Source organism: Balaenoptera ricei, chromosome 20 (assembly GCF_028023285.1).
Source record: "Balaenoptera ricei isolate mBalRic1 chromosome 20, mBalRic1.hap2, whole genome shotgun sequence".
Lineage (NCBI taxonomy): Eukaryota > Metazoa > Chordata > Mammalia > Artiodactyla > Balaenopteridae > Balaenoptera > Balaenoptera ricei.
Genome location: NC_082658.1, coordinates 43,335,416 through 43,354,858, shown reverse-complemented (window position 1 = coordinate 43,354,858; position 19,443 = coordinate 43,335,416). Strand labels below are relative to the sequence as shown.

The 19,443-nt window shown below is 48.9% G+C and overlaps 1 protein-coding gene across 4 annotated transcripts in view; it reads left to right on the top strand.

Moving 5' to 3' along the window:
• The window catches only part of UNC45B (unc-45 myosin chaperone B), a 28,994-nt gene extending 12,187 nt beyond the window's left edge, over window positions 1-16,807 (top strand). For 3 of the 4 annotated variants that reach the window (XM_059907185.1, XM_059907184.1, XM_059907187.1), the window contains 12 exons: window positions 960-1,131; window positions 3,895-4,195; window positions 5,122-5,216; window positions 5,363-5,504; window positions 6,255-6,395; window positions 7,769-7,896; window positions 8,821-8,887; window positions 9,811-9,924; window positions 10,284-10,399; window positions 11,215-11,332; window positions 13,501-13,656; window positions 16,153-16,807. In XM_059907185.1, the coding sequence (XP_059763168.1) occupies window positions 960-1,131; window positions 3,895-4,195; window positions 5,122-5,216; window positions 5,363-5,504; window positions 6,255-6,395; window positions 7,769-7,896; window positions 8,821-8,887; window positions 9,811-9,924; window positions 10,284-10,399; window positions 11,215-11,332; window positions 13,501-13,656; window positions 16,153-16,413 (1,811 nt within the window). In that variant the 3' untranslated portion in view covers window positions 16,414-16,807. Of the gene's footprint in view, window positions 1-959; window positions 1,132-3,894; window positions 4,196-5,121; window positions 5,217-5,362; window positions 5,505-6,254; window positions 6,396-7,768; window positions 7,897-8,820; window positions 8,888-9,810; window positions 9,925-10,283; window positions 10,400-11,214; window positions 11,333-12,127; window positions 13,473-13,500; window positions 13,657-16,152 lie in introns of those variants that run through there. The other variant, XM_059907186.1, reaches the window with a different exon arrangement.
• The last annotated feature ends 2,636 nt before the right edge of the window (window positions 16,808-19,443 follow it).

Below are 19,443 nucleotides of genomic sequence, written 5' to 3'. Positions count from 1 at the left end.
GCAGCTTTACCATTATTCTCTTTTGATATAGCACTTCCCCTGTTTGGTTTTCACAGATCTCAGCAAAGTTCATGTGTAAGTGCTTAGACTTGAACAAATTACTCTAGTGCTTTAACCCTCCCCCTCTCAACACCCTCCCCCCCATCCCACTTCTGGTCCTCTCTGCATATATTACAAAGGCTGGGCATTGACAATCGACTTCTCTCTGCGCTAGGATTTAGGCCCAACCGCACGGTTTATGGGATGGGGGGGGTGGGGAGCAATATCTGAAAACTGGGCTGAAGACTTGGGTAGGGGAGCCACCAGGATGTCAAGCCTGAAGTAAGTTTTTGGGTTCAGGGAGGGGCAAACGTGGACAAGGAGGAGGTCCAGAGTGTTCTAGCAGAAGAGAAATGAGATGCTCAAGGCAAGGGCAGAGCGGAAGGGAAGGGTAGGGGGTGAGGCTGGGGAGGTGGAGCCGGTGCATCTGATGAAGGCCTTTGAGAGCCAGGCTGGGGGCTTTGGGTTGGTTCATCAGGCCCCTTCCAATGACTCTCCAGGCCTCCCAGTGCTTTTGTGTGTGTGTTAAAATACACAGCACAAAATTTACTGCCAGGCACTTTTATTTTTGATTTTTACATTTTTAAAATTAATTTTTATTGGAATATAGTTGCTTTACAATGTTCTGTTAGTTTCTGCTGTACAGCAAAATGAATCGGCTATGCATATACATGCCAGGCACTTTTAATTCCCTGCCACATCCAGAGTTTCATGCCTCCCAGTGTTTACCTAGGATGTTCCCCCTCCCGTTTACCTGTCCCACCCAAGGTCTGACCAACTCCTAGCCACGTTGGATAAGCTACGTGCTGCCTAAAGGCGGGCCGCAGAGCTCTGGTGATAAAACAGGACTGAGCGAGAAGGAGCGTTTGTGAGGACAGAGCCCGGCAAGCATCTTACACTTGCTGCTGTCTGTCCTGCAGGCCTGAGGAAGATCCTGAAGGTAGTGGGGCAGGTTCCAGATCTGCCGTCCTGCTTGCCCCTGACTGACAACACCCGAATGCTGGCCTCTATCCTCATCAACAAGCTCTACGACGACCTGCGCTGTGACCCGGAGCGGGATAACTTCCGCAAGATCTGCGAGGAGTACATCACGTGAGTTTCCTGGAGGGTCGAGTAACCGAAAGTGTGGGACCGGTTGCTCTAAAGCCGGTAAAGAGGCAAGGCTGGTGGAAAGGAAAAGTTTGCTTTATTTTGGAGGCTGGAAACCTGGGGGTGGGAGGAGGGCAGATGTCTCTCCAAAGGCTGACTCCCCCCACCGCCCCACCAGACAATCAGGGGGCAAGAGCTTTCATAGACAGAGGGAGGCGGCTACAGGCAGAAACAGCACAGTCAGCTCTGACAGTCATCTTGAAATTAGTCATGCAGTGGTCGGATCAGTATCATCTTGATTGTTTTAGGTACAGTTAAGTCTTTAGTTCCAGGGTCAGTTTGTTCCCATTTCTTTGAGGCCAGTTCTCGGAATTGTGGCAGCTTATGTCACGGCTACAGCCTGGTCATCATGTAGTTAACTTTCTCCACCTGGTGGATGTTTCAGTATCTATAAGACAGCTCACAGGATACGGCTCAGAATATTATCTACAGCCCTTGAGGGGAACTAAAGGCCCTGGACTTCGCTTAATGACTATATTTATTTGGTCTCCTTTGACTGCTTTCCTTTGTTTCTGCCTTTTCTCACTTCTCTGATTAAACTTGTTTGGCTAAAGGTTTTCCACAGACAAAAGGCAGGCTGAGGACATGGAGGGGGAAGGACCATAGGGTCCTGCTCCATTTCCGTCGGGCTCTGTATTAGTCATTGATGGCTGTGTAACACATTACCCCCAAATTTAGCAGCTTAAAACAAGAAGTATCATGTGTTATCTCACAATAGGACAGCAGTTTGGCCAAGAGGCAGCTGGGTAGTTCTGGCTTTGGGGCTTACAAATGACAGTCACATGTTGGCCTGGGCTGCCATCATCCAAAGGCTGGACTGGGGCTGGAAGATCTGCTTCCAAGATGGCGTGCTGAAGTGGCTGGCATGTTGGTGCTGGCTCTTGGTGGGAGGCCCCGGTTCCTCCCCATGTGGATCTCTCCTCATGGTAGCTGGCTTTCCCCCTCCTTTATTCCAATGATCCTCATACTTGGAAACTATTCAGATTTCTGGGACCCCACCCCCACCCCATGACCCAGTAGTCTGGGTTGTGGCTCAGGAAGCTGCATGTTTAAAAAGCACCAGGTGAGTCTTGGGAGGGTGAAGACCCTGCCTTCACTCTGCTTTCCTTTCTCAATTCCACGGGTTGGCAAACTTTTCCTGTAAAGGGCCAGAGAGTAAGTTTAGGTTTTGTGGGACACGTAGGTCTCTATCACAATTTTTTTTAAAAAAAAAAACCTTGAAAATGTAAAAACTGTTCTCAGCTTCCTGGATTTGGGTTCCAGCGAAGTTGGCTCCATCCTATAGCTTCTCCTGATCCCGACTTTGTGTCACTTAAAGCTCCTCGGGGCCTCTCCGGTCTTCTTCGACCTCAGCTTCAGCATCCCGGTAACTATCTCCCAGCCAGTCCCCGTTTGAACGAGGCCCCCTCCTGGTCAGACTGTACATGCTGCCTCTGAGGTCACCTGACACTGAGTGGGTAGGGTCACCACCTTCAACAAATGGTGCCCGAGGCTGCCACTCCCCTCCCCCCTCCAGGGAGGTGCTTCATCAGGGGTCAGGGGCTGGGTGGAGGTTCAGGCACCAGCTGGCATAAGGAACCAGTTTAAAGGGCAGACCCCAACTAATTATGCAAGGCTGGTTCCCCGGCACTGAGTGGGAAGAAGATGAGGCACAGGACACAGATTGTCAGAGCTGGAGGGGCGCCCGGAGCTCCCAAGGCTGATCCTTCTCGCCCAGAGGGACTTGCCCAGTTACCCAGCCAGAGGCAGATGTGGGACCGGAGCCCAGGTCTCTGACTCTTGCTCCACGCTCTCTTCTTTCATTTATACACATCTACATTTGCACTGTGCACATCTGCCCGGATTCCCCACATCAAATCAACCTGGGCAGATCACGGAAGGATCAGAAGGTGTGTCACCTCTGATGTCCTCACACAGAGATCCTTCCGTAGAGTAGATGATAGTAGATTTTGAAAGGAAGGCAGAAACTTCAGGCTCTTCTAGTCTACCCCTCACCCCTGACTTGTTAGGGGAAGGGACTGGACCAGACAGGGGATTGACTGGCTCAGGCTACATCGTGACTCAGCTACACGGCAGAGTCAGGTCGTGCGGCAGGCATCACGGTAGCCCTATTGTGCTGTGGTGGCTGCTGTCCTGTCCCACCAGACACCCCAGCTTCTGGGAAGCCTGTTGGATGACAGCTCTCACCTGTCACCTCTCTTTGGGGACTTGCCTTGGCTGAGGACAGCTGTTCACCCTTCTCAGGGCAGCCAGCATCCAATGACTTGTCCCTCACCCCAACTTGGAACAACTTTGAAGGGTGTCTTGGCTCTGGAACTCTTCGCAAGCTGAGGCTTTGTCATGACCGCATCTCAGTCCAGTGCCTCCCTCCATCCAGGCCTGATTTCTTCCCTTTCCCAACAGGTGTTGATCCCAAGAGCTCTCCCGAATAAACTTCCTGAGTGTCAGTCCCCATCTGAGTGTGCTTCTTGAGGAACACATCTATGACTTCATTTATCCCCATTGTAACTCTGAGAAGTAGTAGTGCTATCCTCAGTTTCCAGATCAAGAAGCTGAGGCTCAGAGAGGTTCAGTGAATTGCCCCAGGTCACACAGCACATGAGTGTTGGATCTAGGATGCAAAAACAAATCTGTCTGTCCCCAAATCTCACACTCCTCCCACTCCCCTTGGCCAGTTCTCTTGACCACGCTGGCCCTCTGTTTTAGGGGCAAGTTTGACCCCCAGGACATGGACAAGAATGTGATTGCCATCCAGACGGTGTCAGGGATCCTGCAGGGCCCCTTTGACCTGGGCAATCAGCTGCTGGGACTGAAAGGAGTGATGGAGATGATGGTGGCTCTGTGTAGCTCAGAGCGTGAGACGGACCAGCTGGTGGCCGTGGAGGCCCTCATCCATGCCTCCACCAAGCTCAGCCGTGCCACATTCATCATCACCAACGGCGTGTCACTGCTCAAAAATATCTACAAGACCACCCAAAACGAGAAGATCAAGATCCGCACGCTGGTGGTGAGTGCGCTGGGTACCAGACACTGTGCCGGGCATCAGTGACACCAGAATGAATGAGACGTGGTCCCTGTCCTTGAGGAGACCACGCCCTAAGCACCCAGATCCACCCACAGGCCCCTGCAGATTGGGGTGATAAGCAGGAGGCTGTGAGAACGTGGATTCAGGATGGGGGACCCTGCCACGTAACACTAACAATGATCTCCTCGATGCTTTTGAACGACACAAACACTGATGAGCTTTTTTTGCCCACCAAGTAGTTTCACTGCAAACTCCAAAAACTCAAGTTTGTTTCCTTAATCGGTTTCTATATAGCACATTTAAACCTGCTGCATTGTTTCCATTTTCATTTTATAGAAATAACTTCCTTTTTCTTGACAACAATTACAGTGAAGATTTGAGTCATTGATCTGTTTGTTTGGTTTTTTTTTTTTCGTTCATATCAATTAAAAGAAAACTAATTTTAGCTTCTCCATTGTGAGTTTTCTCTTACGGAAGACATTTTTTTTCCTAGCAAGAGTCCAAATTTTTTCCTGGGTAAAAATCTGCACATCTGAATCTGCCCCCCAACAAAAATATGATTTCACAGTTTTTGTGCCATAAGTTTTATCATTGTGGTTACAGATATGGTTAGTATTATCCTGTGCTGATTTTTCAAAATGATAGACACAAAACATCTACGTGGGCAAAATGGTGGGGGAAAAGGGTAAGTTAAAAACCTCCAGCTTTGTGGGCATCTACCCTAACCTGGAAGCCTCAGGGAAGGCATCTCGGAAAGGTGACACCTGCCCTGAGTTCTGCAGGATGCAGAGAGGTTTATCCAGGCAAAGAAAAGGGGCAAATTGTTCCAGCCACAGGGACCCGTTTGAGCAAGGCCTCGTTCCCAGGCCTTGGTGTCTCTGATCCTACACATCTCCCCTCCTCCCCAGGGACTCTGTAAACTTGGCTCTGCAGGAGGCACAGACTATGGTCTCAGGCAGTTTGCAGAAGGGTCGACAGAGAAGCTGGCCAAACACTGCCGCAAGTAAGGGGGTCCTATTTCCCCAAGCCCACCATCTTCTCTCGGGGATGTGCCCTAGTGGATGCCAGATCCTAAAAAGCCGCCCACCTGCTGCCCTGAATTGCTTCACTCTTGCCCCAGTCCCAGCACCCTTGCCTCCCCTCCCCCAGGTGGCTGTGCAACACGTCCACAGACACCCAGACCCGGCGATGGGCAGTGGAGGGCCTGGCCTACCTCACGCTGGACGCCGACGTGAAGGATGACTTTGTTCAGGACATCCCTGCCCTGCAGGCCATGTTGGAGCTGGCCAAGGCAAGTGTGGCCCTGGCCTCTGGCCTCAGGATCTGCTGGATTCAGGCTCACGGGGCTGTACGCTGAGCATGGGAAATCAGACCCCCCTGTCCTCATCCTGACTCTACCTCCTAACTCTTCCTGTAAACCTGGGTTGGTCATTTCCCTCTGTCTGGCCCTCATCTTTCCTGACTGTAAAATGGGCTCAAAACTCTTCATGCCTTCCAGGCAGTGGGAGGATGAATAAGATGAGGGTATTTTTTTCCTGAGATCCGCCCCCCTCCTCCCCCCCACCAAGGGAGTTGAGGTTTTTGAGGGACCGAGGGGCAGTACCTGGCCTCTTCTGGGCCCCTCCCTCCATCCCAGTCCCTCCCAGATGCCCTTCCTCCTCTGCTGGGCCACCTCCCCCCGCGCCCCTCCTCTCCCCGCTCTTTCCTGCCACTAAAGGGTGGAAGTGTGGGACGGAGTTTCCACCAAAGGGTGTCCAGCTCCCACCCTATCCCAGCGCAGTGTGATGGAAAGCCTATGGGACTGGGCTTTTGAAAGGGGCACAAAGCAAAGAGCGCACTGAGAGGACTCCCGTTCGTGCTCTGGGGTGCTGTTGAGGGGAGCAGAGCCCGGGTGAGCAGAGCCAGCTCCTCTCCCGCGGGGCCACGCCAGCCACGCTCCTCCCAAACCAGCCTGCCTGTGAGGGAGCCTCTTGGAGGCAGTGGTTTGTTCTCAGGTTTCCTTGCTGCCTGTCCCCTCCTATCCCCCACCTCCTGCCTCCAGACCCCTGACAAGACCATCCTGTACTCGGTGGCCACCACCCTGGTGAACTGTACCAACAGCTACGACGTCAAGGAGGTCATCCCTGAGCTGGTGCAGCTGGCCAAGTTCTCCAAGCAGCACGTGCCCGAGGAGCACCCCAAGGTGGGGAAGGGGATGGCCGGGAGTTGGGTGGGGGGGAAGCTGTACCACCGGACCGCCAGAGAGGTGGGAAGGACAGTTAATGATGTTCAGGCGCCGTGCCTGTGTGTCTGGGAGGATTTGGTGGAAGACGCAGAAGAATTGAAGAGGATCATGGTCAGTTTCCCTCACTAGGTGGCACTTGTGTTTTTTCTTAGTGTTAATGTTCTGTGGAGGGGGAGGAGGAATTGACAATTTATAGTCAGAGAAACCAAATGGAGCCAGGATGAACGTTTTCCAGTTTATGTTGTTGATTTCATGGACATCTGACAGTTAGTTGTATTTCATGTTTTCCACATTTATACAAATTTTATTTTCTGGGATATCTGGATTTGGGGATATGGGTGCTAAGTACGAATAATGAGAAGTGGAGGGACGGGGGATCAGGGGCAGCCCAGGTGTCACAAATCCCCTTGGGACCCTCCCCACAATGATTCCCTGCACGCAACGGCATACTTTGTATGTGGTTTGTATATGACTATATATGCATTGTATTTCCAGCCAATAAAACATTTAGATTTTTAAAAAAATGACCAAAGTCATATAACCATGTTGCAAAACAAACACAAATGTGACAGTAGAGAAAAGAAAATAGCTACTTGCGATTACATCATCTCCCTCTGAGCACTACTGTCATTTTGGTGTGTTATATCACCTACCAGAGGCTCTTTATTTCTGTGTGTTTTAAAAAGAATAGTTATAATCAGGGGACCTCCCTGGTGGTCCAGTGGCTAAGACTCTGTGCTCCCAATGCAGGGGACCTGGGTCTGACCCCTGGTCCGGGAACTAGATCCCACATGCTGCAACTAAGAGCTCGCATGCCGAAACTAGAGATCCTGCGTGGCTCAACTAAGACCCAGCGCAGCCAAATAAATAAATAAATAATTAAAAAAGAAAAAATAATAAAAATAGTTATAATCAGAATGTAGTTATTATTTTGTACCCAATTTGAGGAAAATACTTTAGATGTTTTCCACACTGCTATGTCGTTCTCTGAATCATTTTTTAAAGCTGCATAGGATTTCACGCAGCCAAGGGTGTGTAGCATGTTCTGCCGTCATGAAGTTTTAACGTGGCTTCTAGAGATTGCCTCTTCCCAGCCACCCTGAGGATTATCTGTAGAGACTATTCAACCCTGGGGCTGACCCAATCCACTGTTAGGTCAGCTTTATCAGCTCTCTCTCCCCTCCCACCCCTGCTTACCCACCCCGCCCCCATGCATAGCCTAATGGAAAGCTAGCCTTCTGCAAGGAAGTAACATCTAGGTCATCTAGGGTTTTGGATGGTCTTCCTTCTCTTTCGGGATTGATTTCCTTGCCATCTTTTCATCTCCCCAGGACAAGAAGGACTTTGTGGACAAGCGGGTGAACCGGCTTCTGAAGGCCGGCATCATCTCAGCGCTGGCCTGCATGGTGAAAGCAGACAATGCCATCCTCACTGACCAGACCAAAGAGTTGCTGGCCAGGTGCGGCTGCAGCAGTTCAGTGCTGGGATCTGAGGGGCCTGGAGGCAGGAGGCTGGGTGGGGAGACGGAGATGGCAGGGGTGGGGAGTAAATGAGGGAATGAGCCATTAGGGGTCTGAAGAGGAGGCTGATGGGGGTCAACACTGAAAAGTGACCCGGCGGGCAGGTCATCACAGGGGCAACTTTGCATTGGGAGGAAAGAGGTCACTGTCCATTCTGCTGACCTGGTTCCCAGGCCCTGAAATGCCAAAGATGAAAGGCACGGTTTCTGTGCAGCCTGATGGGAGGCACACAGGCTCACAGTTACCACACGACGCGGCAGGTGCCATGATGGGGGACATACAGAGGACAGGCTGGAGCACGAGCAGTGGCCCCCAACTGGCCAGACTGGAGGGCAGGTGGCTAGGCAGCTAGGAAGGCCTCCTGGAAGATGTAACAACTCAGGGGAATCCTGAAGGAAAAAAAGGAGCCACTCAAATGCAGCAGAAGGAAGGGTTCCAGGCAGAGGGAACAGCGTACGCAAAGACCCTGAGGATGGAGGGAGAATGAGTGAATGAGGACGGGGTTCTCCAGGGAGATGTCTGGAGCATGGAGTGCACAGGAGAGAGTGGTGCTAGATAAGACCAGAGAGGACGGCAAGGGCTGGAACATGGTGGTCCTGGGGTGCTTCCATGTGGAAGAGTTTCTCCTGGGTGGTGGGCAGCAGGAAGCCATTTGGCATCTCCCTAAACAGGGATGGGGCCGCTGCTTGCAGCTACATCTGGTCTCACTTCCTCCCCAGCCACTTATGTCCATGGCAGTATCTTCCCAAGGTTAGTTCTGGGGCACGTGCTCACTGGTAGCACTTCCCAGAGCTTCACTGGGCCTGCTGATGCCTGGGAAGGGTGTGCTCATGCACTGAATGTCCTTTATCCTTGCTCTCCAGGGTATTCCTGGCACTGTGTGACAACCCAAAGGACCGAGGTACCATTGTGGCTCAAGGTGGTGGCAAGGTACATTGGGTGGGCTAAGGGGTCCTTGCCATCCTAGAAGGTGCTTCACTGGGGAGAAGCACACTTGTGTATGTGTGTGTATGTCTGTGTGTGTGCGTCTGTGTGGGTGTATACGTGTCTCTGTGTGTTTGTGTGTCTATGTGTGTAATTGTGTCTCTGTGTGTATGTATGTCTCTGTGTGTGTCTCTTCATTTGTGTACATGTGTGTCTCTTTGTGTGTGTATGTGTGTGTGCATGTTCTTTGCCTGGCCCAAGAATGATGCACCCCCTGCCCCAACCCGACCTCTGGAATACAGTCATTAAGGTATCTGTGCTGTCAGTGCCTAAGTCTATGAAGTGTCATGGGATTTACTGTGGGATCCCATTTATCCTCCTTGTTACTGGAAGGAACCCTGCTGCAGATAGAGACCGTGGGCTTTGCTATAGACGGCTTGTCATCGAGTCCTTGACTGTCCCCTTTTTAACTGCGCAACTTCGGGCAAATTACTTAATCTCCCTGAGCCACAGTTTCCTCATCTGTAAAACAAGGGAGAACATCACACACTCACTTTCCAGAATGTCACAAGGATTAGAGAAAACACACTTAAGTGTTGGCTCATAGGAGGTGCTCAGTGAATGGCCGCTATTACAATTAGGTTTGACTTAGTCAGAAAGTAAAAAATGATTGATTTATTTTTCCAAAAGCCACATGAACGTATGGATGGGTGGGGAAGAGGGCGGGCGAAGATCTCCATGTGTGCTGGGAACCAAGGGGAGTGAATCCGTGATTAAGAATTTAACTGTTTTCCATGATGCTCAAGAGTTGACTCTATTACAGAGTCTTCCTGAACTTCTGATGGAACAGACAGCAGTTGGAGAGGGAGGTTCGGGAGAGAGGCCTCTGTATATCTGTGACCGAGGAGTGACTGTGCCCTTTCTTGCAGGCCCTGATTCCCCTGGCTTTAGAGGGCACAGACGTGGGCAAGGTGAAGGCAGCCCATGCTCTAGCGAAGATCGCTGCAGTCTCCAATCCAGACATCGCCTTCCCTGGGGAGCGGGTGGGTGATGGGGGCGGTGGGGTGGTAGTGATGGGAGGAATCTGCTCCCAGGGGCCCTTCCCCTTGTCACCCTACCCCTGGCCTGGGAGGGGGCGTGGTGCTGCCACAAAGAGGGCCATGAATTGGAGGTGCGTGGATCCCAGGCCTGGCTCTACCACTGACGAAAAAGGCCGTCCCCTTGGAAACTCAGTTATCTCATCTTCGAAGTAAAGGAAATAATCCCGCCCCTCAGGATCATTGTGAAGATTGAATCAGACAATGGGTGGGCACGTGCATTGGAAATTCTAGAGCTGGGCACCTGTAAATGACTGGGGGGACATGGTCTCTACCTGACCACTCCTTGACGCCTCCCCCCACAGGTGTACGAGGTGGTGCGGCCCCTTGTGAGACTCCTGGACACACAGAGGGATGGGCTCCAGAACTACGAGGCTCTCCTAGGCCTCACCAACCTGTCTGCGCGGAGTGACAAACTCCGGTGAGTGGGGCGTAGAGGGAGCAGGGGTGGAGAGAGGTGTCCCACGAAGTGTTGGTGGAAATGTCACAGGTACTGTGTGTGCTTTTCTCTGAGGACAGGCTCGAAGGCAGTGGGTAGAAATGACCGTGGGAGGGATTTGAGCTAGCACTTGGAAAGACCACAGTGAATGTGCAAAGCCAAAGGAGACTGGAAAGACATTTCTCTCTGAAGTAGTAGAAAAGATATCAGGTGGATGGGTGGGGATAAAGTGTCCCCACCCATCCCCGGAAGCAGGGGGATGGTGGGATTGGGTTGAAATTCTTTTGATTGCAAGTGGCAGAAAACTCAACTCCAACTGGTTTAAGCATAAAGGGAATTTAATGACTCAGGTCATTAATGACTCATCTGGGATAAACCAGATTCAGGTGCGGCTTGATGCAGTGGTTACAAAGCTGTCCTAGATCCTACATCTCTCCACCTCTTCTGTCTGTATTGTCTTAATTTTCAGTCAGGCTCTTCCCCTCTCTCATGATCACATGAGGGTTGCTCCAGACTTCACATCTTCTTGGCTTCATCTCCAGCAGGAGAGAGAAAGACATTCCCCAGCAATAATACAAGAGAATCTCCAGCTGGGTGACATGTTCATCCCAGACCCTGTTGCTATGGCCAGGATGCTGTGCTATGTCATTGGACGCCCCTCCTGGAGCTGGGGGTGGGATTACTGCCATCTAAACCATGCTGGCTGAGGATGTGGAATGGCCCTTGGGTGGCCAAAACCCCAAATGCTCATTACAGAGGACTCAGCAGCCTCTCTTCTTCCACCCCTCACACCCTAGGCAGAAGATCTTTAAGGAGAAGGCCTTGCCAGATATTGAGAACTACATGTTTGAGAACCATGACCAGCTGCGGCAGGCAGCCACCGAGTGCATGTGCAACATGGTGGTGAGCAAGGAGGTGAGGGGGCTCAGGATGGGAGTCATCAAGGCATGGAGAGTCGGGCCACAGGTCAGGGCCTGGCGCTAGACCGGGGGCTGTTACAGTGGTATTAAGGCAACATTTTGTCAAAGAACCCAGGAATCCCTGAATCTTTCCTAGATGACAGCCTCCCTCCCTATGGGGACCCCGAGAGGAATATAATGCACAAAGGAGACAAAGGAAAATACACAAAGTAATATCATCCCTAGCTGTGGTTTTGACCCCAAAGCTTGGGCTGGATGGTGTAGAAGTCCCATTTCCCCAAGTTATTTACTAAATAATCTCATAGCAAAAAAGATATGAGGCCAGGGCCTCTTAGATGTCAAGAGAGGCTAGACCACTTGGATCTGTTGAAGCTCCACATATATAAAAAAATGAAGAAATGCAAAAACAGTCACAAACGATTTTAGAATATGTTAAATGTTAACATTTAATGAACGATCGCTGTCTCCATAGAAAATGCAGTGCACTATAACTGTGTTCGTCACAGAATAATTACAGGATTTGTAAAAATAAAATGAATTCAGAACACATCAATGGCTTCATGGTCTGGTACTGGGATAAATTATCACCATATGATGAATGAATGTCTCCTTCTTTCCATCCTGGCAGAGCACTGCTGTGCCTGTAGGTAGAACCTCATCAGAGGTAACAACAGGGTTGAAATCTGAGGCCCTTTGTTAACATGACAACCAGGGCTAGTGGCCGAGTGTGAGACCCGCTCTGTTGCCCCTCAGTTCTTAACTCAAGTCTTGGATGTTCTCACTGTTATAGGAGGAAAACCTGATCCATGAGAGCCTTTTAAAGTCAAAAGAAGTAAAGCTACCACAGTCCATCAGGGAGCTGGCCTGAGGCTGGGCTGGGGGCCTGGCAGCCACGTGGGAGAAGAGAGTGTATCCAAAGACAGCGGAGGGGAGAGTGATGGGATGGGGAGCAGCCTCCCCGGCGGGGAGCACCAGCTGCCACAACAACCCGAATCAAAATGAACAGTGGTCCCAACAGGAAAGAAGTTCATTTCTCACTCACATCATTTCTCGCTCACGTTGGGATCAGGTGGCTCGCTTCCAAGCAATGACTTAGGGATGCAGCCATCTTCAATCATCAATAACTATACCCCCCCTCCAAAAAAAGAACTGTCTCTCCCTCTGCCACCTTGAGAGTGGTCTCCATTCAGATGGGGAATGGGGAGACAGACCACAGGAGAGACCCCTGTAGCGCTCCACTATGGTGGCCTGGAAGTGACACACATTACATCCATTCATGTTCTGTAATGAGAATGAGGTCATGGCCGTATTTAGTGCAAGAGATGGGGAATGCAGTCCTTTTGGGACAGCTGCTTTCCAGTCACACCTGTGCCCCGTGAGGGGACTGCGCTGACTGTCAGTATACTCTTACCTCTGAGGACCACTGCTCCAGCTTCAGGGAGTTGTAGGTAGAGGTTTATAACCTGGGCAGCTGTGACCTTTGACCCCTCTTGGCGTTCCCCTTCTAGGACACCTCACCCAACAAAATGCCCTTAAATTTAACCAACCAGATTTTACTATAGAGCAGAGGGGTGGGGAGGGTCAGTGTGCTTTCAGACATGTCAGGGCCCTGGGCCCCGGGAGGCTCTTCTCCTGGCTTTTGGGTGCTTGGGAAGCCTCATCCCTCACCTGGTGAATGGTACAGCAGCTCTTGAGTACCATGTAAACTACCCAACTGTCTACTGCTCTTGCCAAGCCTCTGTGCCTTCAGGGACTGCAAAGTCATTTAACGGCAGACCCTGAAGGCCCATCCGTTGTGGGAGAAACAGTCCAGGCTTCCCCAAAGGGAAGTGAAACATGGCTCTTCAGGCAACATCTACCCTTCAGAAGTCTGTGCCTGCCCTTTCCCCAGGGGTTGGAGCGCTGAATGCAAACAGAGGCGACAGCGAATGCTATACAAGGAACCCCTTATTCTCTTTAACCTTTTAGCTGGAGGACTCTGTAGCACGGTCATCTAGCTAGTCAGAGAAGACTTCCTGGAGGAGGAGGTGTCATGGGTGAGCTGCTCAGAGAGAAGCTCTGAGGGATCTTGGGTCAGAGAATATGGCTCCAGATGCATCTTTCCCTCTCCAGGCTGGGCAGGTGGGGGCATTTTTCTCTGAGCCATGTACCCGCCTCCCACAGGTACAGGAGAGGTTCCTGGCTGATGGGAATGACCGGCTGAAGCTGGTGGTGCTGCTCTGCGGGGAGGATGATGACAAGCTGCAGAATGCGGCCGCGGGGGCGCTGGCCATGCTGACGGCAGCGCATAAGAAACTGTGCTTTAAGATGACTCAAGTGGTGAGAGCGGGCCCTAGGGACTCTGGGGAATCCCCCCACCCCCAGCCCACACTGCCCTGCATGATCCTCTGGGGGGGAGGCCAGCCCCTGTATCTGTTCCTACCACTTAAAGAGAGGAGACTCTATACGCTTCGACCCCTTACACTCATTATTTGGACTCCCTAAGTGTGCTAACTCACTTTGGTGGTGCTTATAAGTCTTTTCTTAAGAATAATGACGATAATAATAATAGCACTAACTATTGCCGTGGAGTCCCTGAGCTCCCCAAGAGAAGAATGGATGTGGTTGGGTTACCATCCACAGTTGGGCGAAGAGGCAGCAGATTCTCTTAAGTTCATGTGATGACCAGACCCTTTGTGGGACTGTGGCCATCTCAGCAGGTGTAATGAGAGTGATACTGACACAGCCGCAAACAAGGGGATGCAAAATGAAAGTTTCCTTATTTCACCAAACTGAACTTAGTTTGTGGGCATCACATTCACTGATGGTGAAAAATGTAAACATCTCAAAAAAAATGTAAACATCTCAATTCAAATATTTTAAAGCAAGTCTGCTTTAAAGGCAGGCTCTTTTAGATAGCCAGCTTAAGGCAGGTGTGTGTGTGTGTGTGTGTGTGTGTGTGTGTGTGTGTGTGTGTGTGTGTTCTCTAAATTCCATGGGGGCTTATGCTGTCCTGGCACCAGGGGAGGGGTCTCTCTCCTAGATGTAGCTCATCCTGCTTGGTCCCTGGCCTTTAGCACTTTCCCTAAGGCAAGTTTTTCAAAATTGTAAGATGTGTAAGAGTCACACGGAGGGCTGGTTAAAACACTTTCCCCAGATATTCTGACTGAGTAGATCAGAGGTGGGGTGCTTCCAGCCTGGGGACCACAGGCTGCTGTCCTAAGGCAGCTTCTGCTGAAGTTACTGGTCACACATTTCTGTCACCAGGCCCCGCAGGGTGCTCTGTGACTCCTCCACTTACTGTTCTCCAGGCGCTGCTCTAAGTGCTTGCACCTATTATGTCATTCCATCTTCCCAACAACCCTGTGCAGTGGGCATGATTATTATTATCCTCATTTACCGATGGTGAAACCGAGCTCAGAAAAGTAATAGCCCAACACCACATAGCCAGTTAGATAGGAGGGGACTGGGATCCTTCAGGATTGCAACCCACTCTTGGCCACTTCTTCCATCTTCTCAAGGGCCTCAGAAATCCTGGCTGCATTCCTGTCCCAGGGAGCGATAGGCACTAGACCCATGATCAATTACGCATCAGCATAAAATCTTTCCCTGAACCCTACCACAGCTAGCTGAACTTTCCTTTCCTTTCCCTGTGGTAGGATACAGTGCAGAGTTTACAAAAGTCTGCTTAGAAGCTCCAAAGAAATAATTTGCCTTTTCTTCCTCTCTGTATCTGCCTCCCCATCTGATAGCGGTGTATGTAGAAAGGTATCCCTGCTAACTACTGGAGGGTAACAGGTCTGAGGAAGCAAAGGGGAAATTGTTGGATTAGTGCCTAAAATCATCATTCCTGTCCACTTCTACTTGATGGGCTCTTACTATGCTCTAGCCATAATGCTAAGCTCTTTTCATGTGTCATATCATTAGATCATCACAATATTATGAGGTAAGATAACAGATGAGGCTCCTGAGGCTTGGAGAGGTTAAATAATTTAGCGAAGGTCATACAGTTGGTTAAGTGGCTGAGTTGGGACCTGAACACTAGTCTCTCTGACTCCAAAACCCATACTGATAACTATTCTCTTCTGTGTCTGTTGAATGTTGTAAGTGTCAAGCCTCCTGGTTCTATTCTCAGCTCCATTTCTGTCTCCCGGGGGGTGATCAGAGTGGTCTAGAGTCCTGTCTCCCCCACGTACAGTAGTTGGGCTGCTTCACAACTGGGAATGGAGGAGAGAGATGGAGGAGGGGTGGAGGAGAGGGTACATGCCAGACTCCAGTGTAAATTCCAGTTGAAGTCAGGGCTGGTGGAGTGCATGCCTAGGGCATATCTCTAAGGGGCACCTGGGTTGGCAGAAGCAGGCGTTGTGCATGCGTCCAGGGTTAGAATCCTCCTTTCTGAACACCCTCCATTCCCATTCCACTCAGGCATGCAGTGGGCCTGTCCCTTTGCTTCTCAAGATGCTTAAAAATTAAATGGATGTGTGGATGTTTATTCTCTACTATTTCCAGATGTGTGACCGTAGCTAAGTTACTTCCTCTCCTTGAACCCCAATTCCTCCACTTATAAAATGAAAAGGATTGGATTATTTCAAGTTCCTTCTAGTTCTTCAATTCCTGCCCTGGTCCTGGTAAGGAGATGGGCATCACCCAGCTAGTCCCAAGGGGCTCAAGTGGGCATATGCTGAGTCCCATACAGATAACCAGATGTGTGCTTGCCCTTTCAGAGCTCAGGATCTGGGCCTGGCCAAGGCCTTCTGTTTATCTTGTCCAAAATCTCCTTTCTTCATCCCCCCACTGATTCCTCCAATCCTTCCTTATCCTCCTCCCCACCTTCAGACGACTCAGTGGTTGGAGATCCTACAGCGGCTTTGCTTGCATGACCGGCTGTCAGTTCAACACCGGGGCCTGGTCATTGCCTACAACCTGGTGGCGGCTGATGCTGAGCTGGCCAAGAAGCTGGTGGAGAGTGAGTTGATGGAGATCCTGACTGTGGTGGGCAAACAAGAGCCGGACGAGAAGAGGGCAGCAGTGGTTCAGACAGCTCGGGAATGTCTCATCAAATGCATAGATTATGGCTTCATTAAACCAGTGTCTTAGACAGGGGCCCAGAGGGATGCTGGGGCTGCTCCTGTACTGTGCAGAGTTCTGAGCTATGAACTCCTGGGGTGTCAGTTCAGCTAGGGATCATAGCAGCGACCATGAAGTCTCCATATAAAAGAAGGATCTGATTGTCCCCTGAGTTGTGAATCTCCCCCTTTGCTCTAGGAAAGTTTGCATGTTTCATTAGCTCTCTTGTTCCTTGCATCTGTCATGTTTCCCAAATTCCTAGAATAATTTTCATCTGTGATTAGGAAGACAGGTTGGATAATTCTTTCTGTACCCATTCCAGAGGCCAGGATAATGGGCTGGAGTTCTTTATATTTTGGAAAATGGATTGTGTGGTAAAGTAGGAACTAACAGGTGTGTGAATATAAACGTTAGTGCTGATGCATCTGGATGCTGAGCTGCGCTGGTTTTTATATCCTCTCTCCCATGCTGTTTGAATAAGGCTGCCTAGAACTGCATGTTTCAGCTGTAGTGCCCTGTCCCAGCCCCACGTCCATTCCCATCACTCAACTACAATGGAAGTACAGTTTATGTTCAAGAGTATGACATGATTTTTGCAATTTACTTGGGGAAATCTTCTAAGCAAGATGGATGTGATGAATATAAATAAGATCAACTCATAGTACTTTAAGCAAAAAAAAAAATTCATTGGTTCATATATCTTGTCAATGCAGGGAAAGGTCTGACATTGTTAGAACCAGGGCTCAAATGTTGTCATCAATATTCTTTTCTGTGTGAGGGCTTTTATCTCTCTGTCATCCCCCGTGTCATATCTTGGTTTTAATTTCCTCTGGGTTGGGCTTAATTTCTGGCAAGCTCTTTTCATCTGGTGGGAAAGATAGTGCCCAGAAGCTCCAGACTTCCACGTTTGTTTGTTTTTTCCCGTGGTTTGTGGGATCTTAGTTCCCCGACCAGGGATCGAACCCTGGCCCTCAGCCATGAATGTAAGGTGTCCTAACCACTGGACCGCCAGGGAATTCCCACATAGTTGTTATAGCTCATAATTATGGAAGAGAAGAGAGAGGACCATTCTTAATAACCCATCGACATTCCCAGAGATAACTCTGATATGTGTAGCTTGTATCACATTTCCATATATCACATTAACAGCACGAAGAAGAAAAATAATATGATTATTTCAATAGATGCAGGGAAAACATTTGATAAAATTAAACAACTCATGATAAAAAATTCCAGTAAACTAAAATTAGGAGACTTCACTAGTCTGATAAAGATTATCTACGTAAAGGCTACAGCCTAAATGATATTTAATGATCCCCCTGAGATTAAGAATGAGACACAGGACTTCCCTGGTGGCACAGTGGTTAAGAATCCTCCTGCCAATGCAGGGGACGTAGGTTCAATCCCTGGTCCAGGAAGATCCCACATACCATGGAGCAACTAAGCCCGTGCGCCACAACTACTGAGCCTGTGCTCTAGAGCCTGCGAGCCACAACTACTGAGCCTGTGCACCACAACTACTGAAGCCTGCGCGCCTAGAGCCCGTGCTCCGCAACAAGAGAAGCCACCGCAATGAGAAGCCCGTGCACCGCAACGAAGAGTAGCCCCCGCTCACTACAACGAGAGAAAGCCTGCATGCAGCAACAAAGACCCAGCGCGGCCAAAAAAAAACATAAAACAATACTTGCTATTACCAGTTCTATTTGGCTTTGTACTAGAGGTTCAAGCTAGTACAATAAGGCAAGAAAAGGAAATGAAAAGCAGAAAGATTGAAAATCAAGAAGTAAAACTTTCAAATTATTCACACAACAGGACTGTACATGTATACATGTACATGTGTACAGAAAAAATTTACAGATAAACTCTTAGAAATAATAAGTGAATTTAGATACAAGGTCAATTTACAAAAATTAATTGTATTTCTGTATACCTGTAACAATTAGGAAATTAAAATGTAAAAGATGATGCCATTTACAATTACAAAAACTACATCAAATACTTAGGAACAAATCATGTGAAAGATGTTGAAGGATTCTACGTAGAAAACTATAAAATATTATTGAGAGAAATAAAAGAAAACCTACATAAATGAGAGATATTACCATGTCATGGATTGGATGACTCAATATTAAATTGGGGATGTACAGTCTCTCCAAACTGCCATATAGGTTCCATGAAATGCTAATCAAACCTGAGCCTGTTGGGGGACAGACTGATAAGTTATTTCTAAAGTGTATATGAAAATGCAAATAATCCAGAATACTTGAGCAAACTACTTGAACAGGCATGTCATAAAAGAGGCCAATAAGTATATGAAAAGATGCTCAACCTCACTAGTCATCAGGAAAATGGAAAATAAAAGTATTATGAGATGCCACTATAGACATTAGAATGACTAATATTAAAAACACTGACAAAAATCAAGTGTTGGTGAGAATGTGGAGTAACTGGAACTCTTATACATTACAGGTGGGAATGTAAATTACTACAACCACCTAAGAAAATGTATTTGGCAGTATCCCTAAAAGTGTTAAGCAGTACCCACTAAAATAGCCAGCAACTCCTAGGTACAGAGTCAACAGAAATACATACTTACGTGCGCCAAAAACCATATACTATACAATGAAAGAAAACATGTTCAATCACAGCTCTTAAGTGCAAATAACCCCAATGTCCATAGAAAATAGATAAATTGTTCCATCCTCATACAGGAGAAGATGATACACCAATGAAAGTGAATAAACTACTACTACATACAACAATATGGAGGTAACTTACATAACATTCAGTGAAAGGAGCTGGACCTAACACCATGTACTGTATAGTGAATGATTCCATTTGTATAGGTTCAAAACTAGGCAAACTAGCCTATGGTATTTAGAGTCGGGATACTGTTTACAGTACTTGTAGGGAGAAGGGAGTGGATAGTGATGAGGAGGGACCCTAAGAGAACATCTAATTTTGGGTCTGGATGTGTTCACTTTCATCAAACTTACGATTTATGCACTTTTCTGTATGTTTCATTTTTAGAGACTTAATTTAGAAAGTAAATGTTTTTCT